The sequence below is a fragment of the Cariama cristata genome, unplaced genomic scaffold (assembly GCF_000690535.1).
Source record: "Cariama cristata isolate BGI_N322 unplaced genomic scaffold, ASM69053v1 scaffold27359, whole genome shotgun sequence".
Lineage (NCBI taxonomy): Eukaryota > Metazoa > Chordata > Aves > Cariamiformes > Cariamidae > Cariama > Cariama cristata.
Window position 1 is genome coordinate 14,254 of NW_009637855.1, and position 20,607 is coordinate 34,860.

General features: G+C 42.6%; 1 protein-coding gene across 1 annotated transcript; it reads right to left on the reverse strand.

Annotated features, from left to right (window-relative positions):
* Positions 1 to 401: 401 nt before the first annotated feature.
* Positions 402 to 18,975, reverse strand: COL4A6 (collagen, type IV, alpha 6). The gene is given in 26 exon segments (XM_009708511.1): positions 402 to 850; positions 1,511 to 1,797; positions 1,921 to 2,075; positions 2,077 to 2,101; positions 2,853 to 2,969; positions 4,682 to 4,828; positions 5,111 to 5,209; positions 6,171 to 6,332; positions 7,183 to 7,299; positions 7,653 to 7,778; positions 9,058 to 9,129; positions 9,556 to 9,663; positions 10,440 to 10,547; positions 10,957 to 11,031; positions 11,557 to 11,620; positions 11,887 to 12,068; positions 12,371 to 12,496; positions 12,758 to 12,901; positions 13,666 to 13,836; positions 14,836 to 14,844; positions 15,834 to 15,995; positions 16,238 to 16,459; positions 17,537 to 17,644; positions 18,061 to 18,132; positions 18,750 to 18,780; positions 18,949 to 18,975. Coding segments are annotated over 26 exon segments (3,177 nt in total). The 3' UTR covers positions 402 to 589.
* Between the last annotated feature and the right edge of the window lie 1,632 nt (positions 18,976 to 20,607).

A 20,607-nucleotide genomic window follows, 5' to 3' on the forward strand; every position in this document is an offset into this window, starting at 1 on the left:
CTGGAGGAAAGAATGTCTGTTTAATAAGCAAAGCAAACCAAATTAATCTTTGAGTCTTCCTAAGGAAGTCAGTTACCAACCATTAATGCTTAGTGTTCCTAAGTCACCTACAATACACTGATAAATTTTAGCTAGCTCTGTATTTCATAGGAGAATGAGTCTTCATTCCCTTTTGCTAGACCAAATACCTTGCAAAGACACTAATAAAGCAAAACTTTTGAAAAGTCTCTTTTGTTGATGATTGGCATGTGCCGCAGACAGAGGAGTGGTGTAATGCGAGACAGCGATTACTCTTTGGTCTGAGTAAGGAACTCGCAGAGACTTGCTGAGGTAGCTGGGAAAAAAACCCCATTGAAGTAAAAGCATAGCACCATTTTCCATAAAAAAAAACCAAAGAGTTGTCGGAGCATCAGTCTTTCCCTCCTCTGTGTGCAGTCAAACTCCTGGTCTTGACACTGGATTTTTTGTAGAATTCTGGCTGTCTTGATTCACTCATCAACCACACCCCAAACAGGTTTATGAATTTATCCTTCTTCACATCAGTGATGTCTAGTCTTAGGTAACAAAGACTGTTACTGCATTTTTGTTACTACAAGTTCTTCATGCAGACTTGGCAACGGCTGACCCTTGTTCGAAGCTGTCCTGCTTTCAGAGTTTCTGAGGGAGGAGCACCGACAAACTGCTGCGACTGTTCAACTGTCGTCAGCCAGAAGCTGTATTTATTTGCAAAGTAATGGCACGTTCCCCTAGCGCCGTTGCATTCAATGAATGGAGTAGCACGGAAATCCTCTAGGCAAGAACCAGGTGAGACGAGGGACTGACCTCCGCCTTCTGCACCAGCCGCAGTGTGCTGAAATAAAGACGTCAATTTAAATGAGTTCAAAGGAACAGCATGGGAGGTAAGCAGGGGAGTCCTCCAGTTCCATTGTTAAAAGGAGTAAAACAGGCAACCAAAATTACACCTTGGCTATGTCTGTCTGTCTTCTCAGTCAGGGCGAGAGGTGAAGAAGCAAAGGAATGTACTTAGGCTGAATATGAAGGCCTGGTATAACGGTAAACCAGCTTTTCACTTGCAAGCTGGGAAAATTTGGAAACAATAATGCTAACTTCATCTTTTTCTAACAGTCTTACACTAATGAGCTTCTAGGAGAGTGCAACGGAAAATCATCTACTTTTTCCACTGAGAGAGAGGATTAAGACAATGCTGTAGCTTAATTAGCATTTCCACATTTAAAGTTTTGAAGAACAAAGAATTTCTGTGGCGATACAGAACTACTGTGCCAATGTTACTACTGAAGCGGAGCGGTACAGGTGAGGCGGCCAGCAAAACGGGAACAAACTCAGAAAGCCTGCAGCAGGCCAGCTGATAAAGAATAAATGCACTAGGGCAAGGAGCTACAGGGCTCTAGTTCCCTGTAAGCAACTCATAGAATACAGTCTCAGGCACCTAATCAAAGAGGAGATCTAGAAATGTTTAAAGCCGCCTTTGCATTAGCAATAGTATCCTTACCATAAGGAAGGAGTATCCTATCCATAGGCTGCGCCAACCAAGGGGACACTGTGGGATGGTGATGTCCTGGCTGTGCACGGCCACAGCCTGGGAAGGTGCTTCACACACGGAGCACCGACTGATGTACTGTGGGATCTGAAGGCTGTCCACTGGCATCATGGGGATAGGAGCCGTGGTGGAGAGCCAGTAGGACTTGTCATTTCGGCTGGCGTAGTAGCACACTTCATTGATGTTGCAGTAAATAAAAGGCATGGTGCTGAAGCGAGGCAAACATGAGCCAGCAAAACCTGGAAAAATTGGAGAAGCAGTCATACCAAGGATCTGCCAAATGCTCCAACTACACACCAGACATGAGTGGCGGAGGACGGCACAAGTGACACTGGTCCCAGTACAGATTTCTGTCAACTCACCGAGATCTTGGTTGTGTGACTTTTCCTGCCCCTCCACATACAATAAGCTGTAGCCGTCCCAGAGCTTGTTCATTCCTATGGGACAAGGTGGGATTTGGTCTGACTGACTGTGCTTCACTAAAGTGTATCCAACACCCACGCTCCGACCAGGCATTCAGTGAGCCCGGCTTTCCAGCAACACCTAGAAGGCAGAAAAGGAGTCACTGTTACTGGCAGACAGTGTGGGCACCAGCTGGCTCTATACCCGACCTTGGCATTGCTGTCGTTGTGTTTATGTCAGTCTTGTACAACGAGGAGCCCAAGTTTTGGTGGTTGTAATATGAATAACTAGACTTACAGTTCCAAAAGCAGTCATTTCACAGTAGCACCCACCCATTTCCTAACTCATTTCTTTCTTTGCCCAACAACTCTGGTGCCAATGTGTTAGCACATACCTCACACTACAATAATTCTGAAGATCTCAAAGCACCAACCAAAACCTAATAAATTCATTTTTGCTATAGTGCGCTTCATGATGATTTTCCTTTGACACAGAAAGGCCGCAAGTTGTACAACAAATCTGTGGCAGAATCCAAACCTCTCTCTCACTGTTCCTCTCCTCTACTATCCAACCCTCACAGCTGTGTTCACTGTGAATACCATTTCACTCTTTTAGATCTTCAGGATGACTCCCACATCCACAAAACATAAAAACCAAAAGATGTTCAGAATTGTACCAAGGGAACACTAGCAGTGATAGACAACAATGACATGTGGCATAATCTTCCTCACTGAAGATTAAATTTACTTCATTGCAAGACACAAGATTGTGTACATCCCCTGGTCTTCCTAAGGTAACTGGGTGTTGGGGAGAGTCTCTGCAGAACCTGTAGGCAAACACAATTCTACTGACTGCTTCTTTCTGACCTGTGCTCTCCAATTCATAAAATTACCTTCAAATCCTTGTGGTCCTGGGGCACCCGAAGGTCCTGGATCCCCAACTATGCCAGGTGATCCAGGTAAACCATCACGGCCTTTCAAACCAGATCTTCCTGGCAGACCTTTTGTACCTGAAATTACATACAATTATTACCATCATTATTTTGTCAGACTAATGCCTTCACTCCTGCAATCATATTCCAGAAGAGAAATACGTTGTCAGTAGCCATACTGAGAGCTCACTCTTCAACAGCTGTGGTTACAAACAACTAACTCCATACAGGGATTCCACAGGATCTCTCTGTCTGTTAAAGAGGTGCAGCTGAACATTAGACAAGGTTGAAATTGCAGCACTGAGATCTGGGATAAGTTACTGATTTTAGTCTGAAGCCACATTGGACCTAAGACTCAGGTTTCAATTTGTCAGCTGTGGACGTCTGTGAACTCTTCTCATCTCTGTCTCGCAAGATTCCTGCCACTGTGAAAACAAGAATCCTCTGGTGTAATGGTCCAGCTGTTTTAAGCTGATGAAAGTTGAGCTACCTTGCTGAAATTTTGCTTAAGACTTGAAGGCACTCCTTTTGCTTGATTTAACCCTTTTTCCAAACCAGAAAATTGGCCTTAATGCTCAGCCTAAATATAATGTAAAATTAGAGCCACTGACTTGAACTAAGTTCACCTTTCCCCTTCTCCCCCTGATATTTGATGATGAGCCTCTGACTGACAAATCTTTAAAAAGTCTCAGAGCAGTGCAAGGTGCTCAAAATACAAAGGCTTAGAATTTACTGGGATGTAAGAGGAAGTGCCTGCCTATGGACCTTTAGAATCCATTCAGGACTGTCCTGATCCCAAACCAGAAAGTTCTGGCATGGATTGGATAAACCAACAATAAAATAAATGTCCAGGATGGTACAAGTTAAAATATAACAAAATAGTATAAAGAGACAGAAGGCGTTATGCAATTTTGTACAGAGCTAGATACCTGGCATGTGATCACTAATGCGGAAGGTTAATATTAGTATAAAGAAACGTGTGACTGGGAAACAGATGGGTGTACGTTTGCACAACTTTCATAAAGGTTAAGCATTAAAAATAGTACAAATAGGGGTAATTTCCCAATGAACTTCTGTCTTTCCGCTGCTCTGCAGCGTCTGTTACCTGATTGCCTGACCAGTATTAGTAAAGGCTCTCTCGGCTTTTATACCCTGCACGTTTATTCACTTTAGGGACTGACAACAGGAAGCCAGGAACTAACACAGCTCTATTCACTGTGACGGGATTCAGGGTAACATCTAGGGGGAAGGACTGGTGCTAAGTGATGTTCCCACTCTAGGAGTTTTCATGAATAAAAGAGAATACTAACGTTTAAAATCACCTAAATGGCAGTGCTAAGAAAGGAATCATGGGGACTTGCTGGGCGTAGGAGAGCCAACTGGTGCAGGACCCACCAAAGTTGCTTTGCCAAACAATATGAGCCACAGTGGTGCAGGCTGAAGTTCCCAACACTTCTCCAGTTACAGTATTTCATTGACAATTCAAATAATTCTCCATGGTGAATCACTGTCATGACCACTCCACCTGCTAGGACCAAAGCTGGTATCATATCAGCTACATAGCAGGGTGCTGCACCTAATTCTGGAAACCTAATTAAAAAACACTATAAAAGTGCATGAACAGAATTTATCAAATACATTCTAATGATAATAAAACATGGTATTTATATGCATGTTGCTGCAGTTATTTCCTTTATTAGAAAAATCCGTAAACCTTCCTAACGCATCTGAGAAAGTAGTGTTGTTCTTCCAGAAGGCCAGCATTTCAGTCATCTAAGTGTACTTTTTACCTGGTTTTCCAGCTGGGCCCTGGAATCCAGGATCTCCATCAAAGCCAGGGACGCCATCAATTCCTGGCAGACCAGGTAAGCCTGCAGGGGCTGTGACTTCTTCTGGCTGGGGGGTTATACCTGGAGCCCCTTGCTGGCCAGGGAGACCTGCACATGGTGCAAATGACAGTGTAAGTACCCCACAAAAAATTCACAGTTTTGATGATAATAATAATGACAAAATGGAGAAGTATGTTAAATTAAGACTGCCTTAGTACATCAGCACTGGGTATCTTTGTAAAAAGTGGTATGTAAAGCTCTTTCTAATTTATTTCAATCTCTAAGAAACTGAAGAGTCCCCCAAATAAGCCCATTAAGGGAGCTCTGAATTTTTCCCCAGCCCAAATGACGTGCATTAAAGTACAGCTTTCCAAATCCTTCAGCACTCACCTCGATGACCCATTTCACCTTTCAGCCCCGGGTAACCAGGATCCCCCGGAGGCCCATCTTTACCTGGCATCCCCATAAGGCCAGGCTCACCTCTTACACCTGCAAAGATACACAGCTGAAGACCTCAGGGGCTAAGCATGGGGTCCTGATTGTGACCCACAGCTGAGGTACTCAGAAACACACTGATGACAGCAATGGCAAGAGCATTTCAGCTCTGAGATGGAGGGGACCACGACCCTTACGGAACTCTGTGCCCATTTTGATGTCCAGAATGGCTGCAGAGCATCAAGACAAGAATTTCCACTGCTACATAATTACACTTTATCAAAAGTATTCTTCCCCTTCCTTGGGTAACCCAAGGAAAGTGTCTGGGGAGTACACATCTTTTCTATTCGGAATCCATCTCTCTGCACAGCACAGCACAGAGGGATGAGGATCTGCCAGCCTACAAAGACAGCATACAGTTCTTCACCTGGCAATGGTTCTCCATCCTTTCCCAGCTTTTGAGCTGTGCGGTTTCCTCAAAACCTTGCTACTAGAGTTCTTGTTTGCAGCTGCCCTCTAGTCTCCTTTGGCCAAAGAGAGAGCAACCTGCCCCCTGCCTTAGCCCAGAACAAGATCTCTTAACTCCTACAATCCTCTTAGCCTCTTGTGGAGACCAAAATCCACCATGCTACGTCTCTGAGCATACATGAGAGGTGGGACAAAACAGCATCTCCAGCCTTTGCCTAGACAGTGTATGCAAGTGGGTAACCATAGTTGACAAGCACAGCACCATTGCATGTGGTCATCATCTTATCAGAAAAAAACAAAGACAAGAGAAAAAAATCATTAGGGACACACTGAAGAGCACCTGGAGCTGGCCTCACTTTGCTGCTTTTGGAGTCAGAAGGTAAAACCTGCATGGGCCAAAAGCGAAGACTTGGACAACAAACTCAGCTGTGCTTACACCTGAATGAGGATTCATTTCAAAGCACTTGCACTAACCTCACGATAGCTATTCATTCTGCCAAGATGACAGCTGCCAAAACACACCCAGATCCCTTCAAGGCAAGATTACCTTTGAATCCAGATGCACCAGGGAGTCCAACCGGACCAGTGGGTCCCACGTCACCCTTAACGCCTCGCAAGCCAAGAACACCAGGGAGACCTGGATTGCCTGTGTCACCTTGGTCAGAAGCTGGGCCAGGGGGCCCTCGTGGTCCTGGAGGACCTGGAAGACCTAGAGACAACAGGGGTAATTAGCACAATCTGCTCCTGGGGCAAAGTAAATGCTGGGGCTATCCCCAGCATGTCTTTCTAGAGGACAGCCGTTGTTTGGGTGTCTGTATTTCCAGGGGTGTCCTCCTCCCGATGAAAAGAACCAGACCCCACCCACTTATATCCACTTAAGTCTCATAAACTTTTAAATCCTTTTAACCACAGTAATTTAGCTTCAAATTCTGGGCCTGAACATAGCCCTTGCCCCACCTGGTAGTTAGCCTGGTTACTCAGACATTCCCTAGGAGAATGAGAGCAGTGGCTTCAAATCCTTGGCCAGAGAAAGGCTTAGAGTGTCAGCCTCTCCGACAAGGCTGTGAGGTATTGAATGGGTACCAATGCCATCATAACAAATCTTTCAAACTATACGTGCTGTCAACCCCACAGCAAGCACCTCTAAGTAGCAATGAAGTTTGCTGCCTCCCAGCTCAGACAGGATACTTCTAAACTTTACACAGAGCCTATGATTACAGCTGCGGAAAGCACAGTCTAAAATGGAGCTGGTGTCCAAATTTAGACATACTACGCTGGACTTAAGCACCTACCTTAGTGCCCAAGTCAGTCTTCAGTACCACAATAGGTGAAATGAATATGGACTAGAGAGCTTTAATAACAGACTAAACCAAATCATGATTCAATAGGAGGAATTGAAAACAGATCTCTTCATTCTTGATCTCTGATCTAAACCCCAGGTTATTAAAGTGACACTACTCATCCAAGTTATTTCCCCTCAAAGCTCTTCAAAGGAAGCATGTAAAGAAACAGAAATCCCCTTCGCTAGTCCACTCTCCTTAAGGGGCCTCTCTTCACACCTGAACTCCCATCAGTTCCTGGATGGCCAGCATCCCCAGGTCTCCCACGTATATCAGAAGGAAGAGAAACTCCAGGTGTTCCTGGCAAGCCAGGCAGTCCCACAGGACCAGGGGGACCTAGAATGAGAAATACAAAGTGAGAGAGTGTACCCAAAGCTCTTCAGTGATATTCACAGACATGGACAGAAGTAGTGGCTGAGTAGCGTTTATATTGAGGAGAACAAAGAGACATCTCACTACATGAGGGGAAAAATTACAGGTTCTGCTGTTCAGGAGAGGTATAAACACTGTAAGAACGGTGTAACCAACTCTTTTCTCAAATGTATAGCCACATCACAGATTTAATATTTACCTGTCAAACTACTAACCACCTTCGTGGTTTCAGGAGTTCTCTTTGGTAATTCTGACCATGAAAGCATTAACCTGAACCGTAACACATCCTGCTGGGCTTCCAGAACATCAATATTTACCCATGTCTCCTGATGAGCCTTTTGGTCCAGGGAATCCTAAAGGTCCTCTGCCCAAGCCTGGAGAACCTTCTTCACCCTTTGGACCTGGGAGACCTGCAGGGCCTTTCAGTCCAGCTTCACTCAGACCTAATGAAACATGGTTAACAAAGATAAGAGAGTCTATTCAAATTGCCTAATAGCAGTTAAATTATTACACAAATTGAGTTGTAATAAAAAAACCTAGCCATTTACTACTCTCTCTGCTGTTTTCAGCAGAGCAACAGAAAGAGATTTGGTGCCTCATGTGCTACTCTGGTTGTGCAGAGTAAATTCAAACAATCTGCAAGATGCTGAGAGAGAAGCGTATGACTGTTCTGGTCTTCCCATAGGCTCTTGCACAAGGATGTGAACATAGCAGTCCTGTGACAGGATTTGCCAGCCAGCCTGTGTGCTGTGTCTCTCAAGAGGACGCAACATAGACTCAAGCTTCTGGTCTTTAAATAATCTAGTGGGCTTCATGGTCCAACATGGAGAGATCAGTTTGCACAGACTACTGCAGAAGACGCACTGAGGCACAAGCAGCACAGGGACAAAGCTCCCAGAAAGAGCTGCAGGGAGATGTTCAGCATGTCACTCTGGTAAGAGTAAATACTAAGCAGCTCTCAGATAGGAAAATTGTGGAGAATCTATATGCTGTAAATCATGACCTTCCAATAGAGAATGTTTTAAACAAAGAAAACGTAGGTATTGTTTGAGTTGTACATATGAAGACTGTTTGTCCATTTTCATGCATAAAATGTCTGCTACAAATTTTAAGTGCTGCTTTACAAATAACTGAAGAAGTCTCTTTGGTAAGGTCTTTCTCCACCTCTTTACATTTAGTAAAACACTACGAAACAGAACCACATTCTATTTCATATGGTTAAAAATATGAAAAAATCCAGCAGAAGCTTCCCAAAAGCAGAATTCACAATCTAATCAAAGAAATCAGTTTCTCATTTTACTGATGCCTTTCTTGAGCTCCATATAATGGAGGACTATAAAAAGCAGTATGGAAACATGCCATTGCTAAGCCCAACTCAAAGCAAGCATTTGGTGCCGCCCTGCTAAAATTAAACATCCATTAGGAATGGAAGAGTTTTATGACTTCATTCCATTGACTTTCCAGCAGTGACATAGTCCTTCAGGAATTCAAGGAGAACCATCACCAGAAAGGCCTCTTTACTCCACAAGCTGCATCCTATTCTTACTGGCATTAAAGAAGAATTTGTTCATGCACATTCAGTATCCCAAGATTTTTTCTTCAGGTTATAATTAAATCCAGAACTGGGTGAAACAGGGGAATTTTGTGGAGAAGACTGCTCTCACGATGGACCAGTGTATGCATTTCCCCAGCTACGACATTTCTACTACACAATTCCTTTACCTGGTGTTCCAGGAGACCCTTTTGTGCCAGGCAAGCCATTCAGACCACTTAAACCTGGAAATCCATGAAACCCTGAAGAGACATTGGGAACACATAAGTAAGCAAATAAGCAAATAATCTAGTTAGGTGGAAATGCAAAAGATGTTTCATGGAGCCTAAAACATGTATGAGAAACCTGACACACAGGGGAACAAAATATGCAAAGTCTTCTTTCACACAGGCCCCTTTCATGGAAACTCTTCCCCCTGCTCTCACTGGTTTTACCCTCGGTGAACACCCATCAGTGACCCAAATCAAGTGAGAGCCTCTCCCCTTCCAACCACTCCACTGCTTATTTCTAGCAGCTGGTGCCTGCACTAACACTGCCAAGAAATGAGCTGATTTCCCACGCACAGCTGGCCCACACATAAGAGTACTGCCTGCCTGCTGTGATATACTTGGCCGAAACACTGGTTTTCTGACCCAATTTCTCCTGCTCTGTGCAAGCTCCAGACATACCTTTAGGTCCTGCTGTTCCACGAGCTCCGGGGAATCCGACAGGTCCTGGCTGCCCTGGAGGTCCTGGTGGCCCAGGGGTTCCTCTCAGCCCAGCATTTCCAGGGATTCCTAAAAACAAGCAGAAAAATGTTTCTGTACTACACATGCAGGCTGGAACAGCTCACAGCTCCATCTTACATTCTGTTCCTGCACTTGACTCACAAGATTGGTGAATAAACTACTATTTAGATAAAGCAAAACCAGATCCAAATCTCTCCTTACTACCACTGCTAGCATAGCACTTATCAAACTATTTATTTGATAGCTTGTTTTTTTTAATCATACCAATTACATTCTTCATCATCCACCAAGTGACACACTGGAACAGTTCACATACTGAATAACTAATTAAATCGATTTTCAAATAAAATATTCCAATGACAACTTTCACCGTTCTCCCATCTTTAATCTTGAAAACAATTTGAGAACTACCTGCTAGTTACACAACTACCCAAAGACACTTGTAGCCATCCTTCTGGGTAGGTTTGGCTCTAGAGAGGGAACGGACAGAAGTGTTGCAATGGAAGATTTTCGAGCAGCCTTGCCCATAGGCAGCTGCAAAGAAGCTGCTACTGCTTGTATCCGACTGAGGTCTTCCCTATTTGTTAAAGGAATTCCTTTAGGTTTCAGTTGTGCAGGATTCACAACATGGTTGATCCACAGGATCAGTCACAACAGGACAAGGTGACACCTTACACTAGTGTCAAAGAAAATTCCCATCTTCTTGTCAACCTGCTTGTTTAAACCTCAGCTGAGACAGGCCAACCAGGGCTAAGGAAACAACAAGGTGAGGTTGTTCCACAGTCATACCACGAACTGCAGAACTTGAATGCCTAGTCCAGTACCTGCTGGTCCTTCTTGGCCAAGATCTCCTGGGCCACCTTTGAGTCCATTCACCCCAGTGTTTCCTGGGTAGCCTGGTTCACCCTTCAGTCCTTCTCTCCCTCTCTCTCCTGAAAGGATAAAAACATACAGCAAGGTGGAGCATAAACCAAACTGGAGAAAGGCATGAAGAGAATAATAAACATGTTGTGCTGAGGCTGCAGCACTTGTGTCTCCTTAGCCGTGGTCTGGGTCCTGGACAGGACTCCCTGAATGCCAAATACCAGTGCAAATTCACAAGTTCCTCCTCAAGAAGTGCAATGGGACCCAGCATTAGAATTGGGCTGTTCTCAGACATGTTCATTATTATCCAGATTTGTGCCCCACCTGGATTCCAGACTCCTCAAATCTCACTTCCAGGAGAGGGCTAAAGTATTTAAAATTATAGATTACAAAAAAAAAAACCAAATTGGGTAATGCTATCCTGTTTAATCTCTAGAATTTTGTGTTCTTGAAGCGAACAACGAAGGGCTACTTTACCTGGGAACCCCGGGGCCCCTCGCTCTCCTTTTGCCCCAGCAAAAAAAAGAATGCCAACAGACTCTCCCTGCTCACCTGGAAAAGAAAGACAACATGGGGAGGCCATTCCATAATTGACTGTGGGGAGCAGTTTTCAGGGCTGCTCAATAGCTTTGTTTATGAAAATAAACCTTGTCTATACTTCAAAGGCATGGAGCAAACAAAGATGATAGTAAGTGATGTATCTGAGTTTGAAAATGCTTATAAACAGCAATGGATGCAAATCCACTCATGTAAATGCATGATAAGACAAACATTTATGGGTAATTCCACAACATCTTGCCCTTTATACTTTTGACAGAAGGAGATGTGAGAGAAGGGCACCTCTCATACTGTCCAACATGCTTCACACAGTGCTGTGGCCAAACTTTCAAAGGACCATAAAGTATTTAGGCTTGGGACTGGTCTCATCTGAGTGAAGCCCCTTACAAGGGGACATGTACTTCAGAGCCAGTCACTGGAGAGCAACAGACACTTCTAGAATACTACTCATTCATTTTAGTCATGAATATTAGGACTGTGTATACTGAAAGACCATGTACACCACGACAGATTTCTTACCCTTTGGACCAGGGAGGCCAATAGGTCCTGGGAATCCAAGTGTTCCGGTGATACCATCTGAACCCTGAAAAAAACCCAAACAAATTAGCCTTTGCTTTTTATTCTTGCTGTTCCAAGTGTGGGTCATGTGGGATAACAGACCACAAAGATGTAGGAAGAAATACTATCCAAAGTGTCCTTCAACAGCATGAGCCAAACAAAAACAATCTGGAAGTTTTGTAAGCAAAAATCCTGCCAGCTTCTGCTGTTTTGCTACAGAAGTGCCAATTAGAACATAGGATTTTCCTAAGAGCACTTAGAGAAGATGAAGATACTTAAGAAGGTATTTACCCTCTCTCCTGGCATTACTGGACATCCTACGATACCATGTGTACCCTTCTGTCCTGGCAGCCCAGGCTGTCCAGGTGGACCAAGGAAGCCTGGGTCACCATGAAGACCTCTCTCTTTGCTTGCTGACCCAGTTGGACCAGGGAGACCAGGCTGTCCACGGCTTCCTGGGATTCCTTTATCACCTGGGTTATACAAAAGGGTGTAATTTCATTTCATAATACAGACATTCAGCTCATTTGGGCCAATTGACCTTTTACCCAAAGCTCCCCTTAAAGAGGAGGAAGGGATGGCATCAGCTCTTCAGAACAGAGCTTCAAAGGAAAACTGTTTTCTCAAAATTCAGAACTGCCATATGCAAATCTTGCTAGAATGTGAATACCAGAACAGAAAACAGTAATACTGCAAGCGCTGTCAAAAGTGCCTGAGAATAGGCACAATTACTGAACAACTGATACTGGCAACTAACTACAATGTTGTGAAATACCTCTAGGTCCAGGGAATCCTCCAAGTCCAGCTAATCCAGGATCTCCTTTGTCTCCCTTGAACTGCAGTGCCTGTTCTGGAGGCCCAAGAATAGGAAGACCAGGTGGACCTGCATCACCTCTGTCACCTGAAGAAATAAGAAGTCGGGAAATCTTCTTGCAAAATAATCTAACAGAGAAAGGGTATAACACTAGAAACTGGCAGACAAAAACAGAACTTCCATGTCACCAGTAAGCGCTCAGCATCTTTGGCAACCAGGCCAAAGTATTTCACAAGGAAGAAAAGAACACAATATTTAGAAGAAAACATTAAATACGCAGACATCTCAGAAGGGCCTCCTAAGTCCCTCTGCTGCACAGCCAGCAAAAGCCTTTCAGTTGTTTCTCACCTTTTTGACCTTGGAGTCCCACAACACCAGGGCTGCCTTTTCCTCCAGCTGTGCCAGGAGCTCCCTTAAACCCATTCACCCCAGGGACACCAGGCAGGCCTGGCATGCCAGGGAAACCAAGCACGCCAGAAGACCCTTTCTCGCCTGTATAGAAAAGTTGAGAAATAGAAAGGGATAATTAGTCTTTTCAGGTACACTGCATACCCACCCAGCTGGCATGTAAAGGCAGCATGGGTCTGGCCAGTCATCCAAATCTGGGTAGTAAAACTTCATGGTGCAAGCACAGCACAGCCACTTCTCTCAAGGGTCTCCACTCATGATATTTTCAACTACCACTTTTCAGTTCACCTTTGAGAGCCTGGTCCTGCTTCCACTGGAGAGCAAAACCCAATCGATTTCCAAGAGAGCAACATGCAGTTACATAGATCTATTACTCTCTGCCTAAAATAACACAGAATTCTCCAAGTAATCAACTATTGTATCGGTGCTTAATGACCATACAGATTTAAAATTTTTACTTCCCATTTGGGTTGGACTTGATGATCTTTGAGGTCTCTTCCAACCATAACAATTCTATGATTCTATGATTTGGTTTGTGCTTCGTGTTCTCCCTTCTATAAATTTCACTCACTGTTCAGTATTTCTTAAATTTTCTTGTCTTTCTGTCTTGATTTACACAATCCTTTGTCCATAAGAGCCCGAGTCTTTTAAGATGGATCTCTTTATGACCATGATTTGATAACTAAACCCATTATTTGTCATTCATAGCTCAGCAGCAAAACAAATGCATTCCGACACTCATTGGGAATTCACTATCTTCTGACAAGTTGGGCCTAAAATCAGTATTAACAAGGTTATTTTTCTGTGGGCACAGTCATCTCAGACTATTCCCCTACTGGAACACATACCTTTTGGCCCAGAGAAACCTGGACGTCCATCTTGACCAAAAGGCCCAGGTGGCCCTAAGAATCCTCTTTCCCCAGGAGATCCTGGAGCACCATCAAGACCTGGGAAGCCTTTCATACCAGCAGGGCCTTGTGGACCTACATCCCCAGTCAAGCCTTTGACGCCAGGAAGTCCTAAATCAACACAAGAAAGAACTCAATAGATTACGTCACACAAACACTAGGACAATTTGTGGACAGCTTCCCAAACTCTTTATACACAGCATTGTTTTTAATAAAAAATGGACCTTATGGCACATGCAGCCTACTAGAAGGCATAAAGCTTAGAATTGCAAAAGCATTAGTCATCTAATAATAAAATACCTAAGAAGAGGGTTACTGCCTACATCACTACACAACTGGCAAGAGTGAAACCCCTTATGATGTATTCATTTTTGGCTCCTTTACCAGACACTAAACTGTAGCGCACTAGTCTTACCTTTATCATCAAGGCAGCCAAACCAGAATGGGGAGCATCATTAATACCAGCTTCTGCTACCTACCCCATCCTCTGGGTGAACCAGAGATCAGTTGGAGAGGCTTGTTTTTACAAGTTTCTTTTCCACCTTGGTAGTTAAAGTGTTACTTCTCAAGAGCACATCGCTCACAACAGGAACAAGCTTCTGGTTGTGCTGTCACAAAACCAACACCTTATTCACTGTTTTGCCTCATTTCAGAATGTTTCTAGCTGAAGTTTTGTAATGGTTTACAATTTTAAATAAAGGCTTAAACCATTGAAAACAGAATGCTCAGATCCAAAGGGAGCAAGAGAAGGAAAAATCAGGTGGCTTCTGAGAAACAGCATCTGCAGCAGTAGCACCCAATACATGAGCTTTGTTATACTCAAAGCTTAAACATTTTAAGCTACAACCCAGTATTTCTTAAAGCAGAAGATGAAATGGCTGCTTTAAAGAAGACAAAGAAAACATACACACTTAAAATCTGTACATATTAAGGATTTCCTTATAGGCTTCAGGCTTTGTTACTGTCTGAGCATTCTCACGACAATGGTTCTTTGCCTTCTGGTTTGAGTAGCGATAATAAGGGGTATCACCTGTAGTCAATGCAATTCTTGTAGCATTAAAAGCTAGGTTGTTAGTCCATGAGCTTTTATGCTACACTGCATTTTCTCACCTTGACAGCCTATGTGAAGAACCCATAACCAAATAGTGTGACATCAGAAATGGAGAGTTGATGATAAATGGAATAGAAACATGGTGAAGGAAAAAATAGACAAAATACGTAAACAGAAAGAACAAGGGTACAAAAGAAATTAATGATTCAGAGAGACAACAGCTGCAAAAAACTTAATAATTTGGAGCTTATCATCCTAGCAATGGGAGGTTTTTAAAAACAGTTGAAGCAAGTCATATATGGCATACAGTCCAAAAATGTAAAACAAGAGAGAGGCAAAAGGAATGTTGATGTTAAAATAAAAAAACTTCAAAACTCTATGATTTTCATCTCAAATCATGCTACTGCTTTCATTCATTTGTTGTCATTGTGCTCCAGCACTGTCATTCTGCATGTCAGAATGGACGAGTTATGTCACAAACCATTATCTACTAATTCCCAGGTCCTTCTTTGCTTGGTTCTTAAGTCTTGCATGTACTGTTATCATGAAACACTTTAGTCAGTGCAACTTGAGAGATACTACTGTACTCAAGTGGTGGGTTTTTTTTCCCCTTAAGGTGAAGGGAAATAATTTCTCTTCTGCTCCAGAAAAGAGAAAGACAGGGAAGACAAGTTCTTGTTCTGAGAAAGTCAACAATTTTTCAATCTATCAAAGTCACATTTCAAGCAACCTCATACATTAAAAATTAATCGTCATGAAAATGGGAAATGAAGATTAGTCAGTGATACAGCCAGCATGTAAAAGCAGAGATGTTAAAAATACCAAGCCACTTAAGATGCTTTCTCCTATCCTTCTGCTGTACTTCTTAGAGTCTTGGGACAACATTTCTAGGCAAGTGCCATCCGGCAGTCAGAGGTGAAAGGCTCAAATTCTGCACTCTATTACCCCTAACCAGAGGCAGGAGCTCACTCCTAGCAAACGCCAAATCTCTCCCACACTTGCTCAACATTGCAGCGTTCAGCTTCGTTACCTGTCTTCATTTGAAGACATTACATACCTGGTGCTCCTGCAAGGCCAACTGACCCCAAGGGTCCTGGTTTTCCCTTAATACCAAAAAGACCTCCAGGACCAGGAGGTCCCCGCAATCCAGGGACACCCGAATATCCTGGATGACCCTGTTCGCCTTTAATACCAAGGAGGCCTGGTCTTCCGTCTAACCCTGGGAACAGAGAGGTGGGACGTTACAGAACAAATAAAACAAAATTCACACTTTTAATTAAAAAGTGAGTTTTAATAAAAGCTTTTGAATTGCATTAGATTCTAAGAGAAAACCAGCAAATCGCCAGCTGTGAGCAGCTTAGAGGACTGCTAATACAGTATCTTAAAGAGATTGGAAAGAGGAAAGATTTTTGAAAGAGAAACAGTTTGATATTCCCAGATAGAAGCAGTATCAGGGCTTACCTTTTGGTCCTGGAAATCCAAGATCACCTGTAAGTCCTTTATCACCTGGGAGTCCAGGTCGGCCACGCTCTCCCACAGCTCCACTCTCAGCACCAAATACATCTCCAGCAGCTCCTTTTGTTCCACCTAAGCCTGAAGCACCCATTTTCCCAGGCAAACCATCTGTTCCATCCAGTCCTGGAAGTCCTTGTGACCCTTGCTCTCCTCGAGGCCCAGGGAAGCCTTAAGAACAATAGATGTCACTCATTATAAGTACAGAATATCTGCTTCCAATAGCATCTCTAACAAAATCAACATTTAAAAAATTTCCATGCAAGAAAAAGTTGTTTAGAAAGTTGCAGAATGTTTCAGTACTGAATTAGAAACAATAATTGGTGACAGAAAATGATGAAACTGTTTAAAATAGTTAAAATATCCTTTCATATTATTATTTTTGTTCTTAAAGAAAAGAATACTTTAGGAGTATCTGGGAGCTGCAGCTAGTCACAGCTTTACAAGTTTGGTTTCAGATGGCAGATTAGGCAAAAAGAACTAAAAAATGAGGAAGATGGCCATTTCTGGCTACAGGCAGGCAGCATCTCACTAGTGCTATCAACCACAAAAGCTGCAAAGATGTTATATTCATCACACCTTTCTTCCTCTGTCCTCTATGTCAGACAACTTCTGGCACTGTACCAAGTAGACACTAAAGCGCAATGCTGTGCTATGTCACACTGCTCAGAGGTTATGTCATGAAATCTGTGACCCCATAAAGATGACATCCCTCCCTTAATGTAGTGAAAGGATAAGAGATTTCTTCAGCCATATCCAGAGAAACCTGATGGATACACAGCAACCTAGCTTTAGGAATCTTCCCTCACCATCTCTGCTTCTTGCTCTTTATTTACACAACCACCAGAAATTTCCACAGCTAAAATGAGTCCAAACACTGTGTACAACGTGCCTTGACATGGCTTAAAACAAGTTTTTCACTAAACTTGTAGTTAATCTAAACTGTAACAAAGCACATGACAACGGTCTCTGGAGAAACAAATTGTATTGGTTGTCCTCTTTTTCTTCCAGCAGCAATATAATATTATAAGCAGGTAACAAGTATCTTGAACATTTCTTTTGTTTTCTTCCAAGCTGCAACCATTTGCTTGCAGAGACCGCATCTGGAAGGAGCACAATGGAGCTCTCAATGGAGCATTATGAATATACCAGGCAGAAAAGTGGCCTAAAAGGTTGGACAACTCTTTTGATAAGATATTGTACACGTTAATCAGACAACAAAAAGAACTCCAATAACTTCCCTCTTACCAGGTTCCCCTTGCAAGCCTATTATTCCTGGAGACCCTGGCTGTCCTTTTGACCCATGTAATCCATGTTGGCCTGGAATGCCAGGAAAGCCTTTGCTGCCTTTGGGACCTAAGGGTAAAAATATATTAATAAATTATATTAATGAATGAATAATGGAAGACAAAAACACAGCATGAGAAAACAGGATCAGATCTTTTCTGCAAAGCTAGTGCTGAAAACACTCGCTGGATACACAATTTAAGCTAAATAATTTAAGCTAAATAATATGGCTGTTTCATTAGCTACATAAACATAGGACAAGGTTTGCATTCAGAGGTTACGTGAAAGGGAAAAAATGGTGCAGTCATTATGATCCTCCACGGGATTTAAGCCTAGTCTCTTTGGAAAAAAAAGAATATTGTTCTGCCAGTTAACTCTGGCATGACTAACACTCAGAGGAGATTAATTAGCAGGTATTATCTTCCTTGAGGAATAAGTGCTTCTTGGTAGTCAGCCAGTGCATTACAATCAGCTTGTCTCCGTACCTGGCAATCCTGGAAAGCCAGGAGTCCCTGGGGGCCCATATGCTCCGGGAACTATGCAGGGCAAGGTGATACCTAAAACAAAGAAACACTAAGGTTGCATACAGCCCCTTTCAGAGAGAGTCAGAAGAGGAACATTTCGTATCCAGATGTTTTTTACAGGACATACCTTAAGTGGCTATGAGTGAATTCACACACATCAAACACTGCTGACATCTCAAATATGTGATGTTAAAGAAAAGAAGAGGCATTCGGAACCTTGCAATTGTCTAATCTCATCTCTACTACTGACTTACTGCATGACCAGTAAAAGGTAGTAATTACTGCTGTGGACTACTCGTAGCATGATATCCATGGCTTCCACTCAGCAACTGGTCCTTCCTATGGTAGGGACTATGCAAGAGGCATTGAAAAGGCAGTCTGTGACTCAGGGAGCTTAAGGTCCAGGCTCACAGCTTTCAAACTCAGTGGGAGCTGACAGGTGTTCCTAACTTCTAAAAATTGAGGATGTTTCTAAGCTGTATATAAACAGTATGCTATAGTGTGAAATTCTAAAATAAATGTGCACATGTAAGATAAAATACATATCTAGGGAATATTGACAGGTGTTTAAAAAAACCTGTCACCCAAGAGGTCAGAGAGATACATGCACGGAGGGTGGCATAACAAGGATTTTTTTATTTCAGCCTTACTTTCCAACTGCTTCTTCCGCAGTCTGTCAGACTAAGAAATAACCACATGGCTTAAAAGTTTATTAGTAGCCAACAAGACTCAGCAATTGCAAAGCTCTTTGATTTCCAGCTCTCAAAAAAAGGCTCTGTTTGTAGAGAGCCTCTTCAGCAGAATGAAATTTATGTGGTATTATCAGAGTTGCTAGCACATCAGATTTACCTGAAAGATCTCAAACACTTCCAACATTCCTCCTTGTAGGTCACTGACAATTTGAAATCACATTCAAACAGTCACAGAAATTATTATCACAAAAACTAATTCAAGACTTTCCAACTCCAGAAATTCTTCCAGTTATTTTAAGAGGAGTCTGTGCTAGAACTATAAAATTAGCTCCTACGCTGTAACGGCTGACTTAGCCTTAAACTGTCATAGATATACTTTCTTAAAATGAGAATCTAAAGGACTATAAAAGCTATTTAGTCAGAGAGATTACATACAAAAAGATGACTACTAAAGTAAATTTGGGGAAAAGAGGTGCTTTTTTTCATTAGTCTGAACACTTTTATATGCATAGAGAAACAGCTGCCTAACTGCACCCTTGTCCAGTATTTGCTAATTCAAATCTGGCATCAACTACCAGGCCGATTAAGGATGAGATAATCAGGTATCACATACACATTGTTTCTCATTTCCTTGCAACTCTTTTTGCAGGATCCTATTCAAGCTCCATTCCCAGACTGACAAGCCAAATTCATTCATCAGCCATTCAAGAGCACTCCAAATTGTGACTGCTTTCCGTTCTGAGGAGGTAATATGGTCTCAATCAGGCAACACTGGAAGTATTTTTTTCAGCACAGCAACATAAGTTAAACACTTTTTTTGAGAAAAGATTAACATTTTCAGATGACTAACAAATTTTATTAACAAAAGACCCTGAGTCAAACTATTTCCTATGTAACTCCAATCAAATCAGTGGTTTCTGTATGGATAGTAAATACGACTCTTTGCTTCTGACATTGACTGTGGGAACAGGGTCTCAAAATAACACAGGTCAGGACAAAAACTCATAAAGTAACCCAGTATGTCTTTTCTGGTGCAAAGGCTGTAAAGATCCCTATAAATTTTTTGGTTGAAACAGTGTTAAGAACTGGTTCAATGACATTCTTCTTGGATTCTTCTCAATAGATTCCAACTCAGTTTACAAAAGGCTGTGTGAAAATCTTCTGACTTCGATGCCTACATCCAACCAGAGATGGAAAGTTAAGCTTTCAGTTTAGGGTCCAGCCCCAAACCCAGTCAGTGTAGGCAGATTTGAGCATCCCTCTCTGACGGTGCCAAATCACAGAGAGTGATTCTGGTTTGACCTCCCATTTCTACTCCATTTCATTCCACTCTCAACCCTAACTTGCACGATTTCATTATTCTGACTTGTGTGACTCATTTCATTATTCAGACTTGTGACAAGAAAGACCAATCTTAATCTCAAATTCTAGCTAGTTGGGGGCTGCTAACATGTATCAGCTCTAGTACAAAGAAACAAGCAAGGCTCACGTGGAAAGTGGGATGAAGCAGGGAACGAGAAGGAACACAGCCCCCAGGGTGTCTAATCTACTCACATGTTGAGAGATGCTACGCAAATTCTGAAGGAAACATCAGAATATTTTCAACTTTGATGTGAGAGAACCAAAGGTCAGTTCTCAATTCATTACTTTTATCTTGATATAAGGCATTCAGTCATAGCAAAATTAATTTTAAAATCACTCTACTCATGATAACATATCTACCTGGAGTTGCAGTAACAATTCCATTCTTACACAAAGCCAAACAGTGCTCTATTTTCATCTGTGACAGCAATTCATAGAATCACAGAATGGTTTG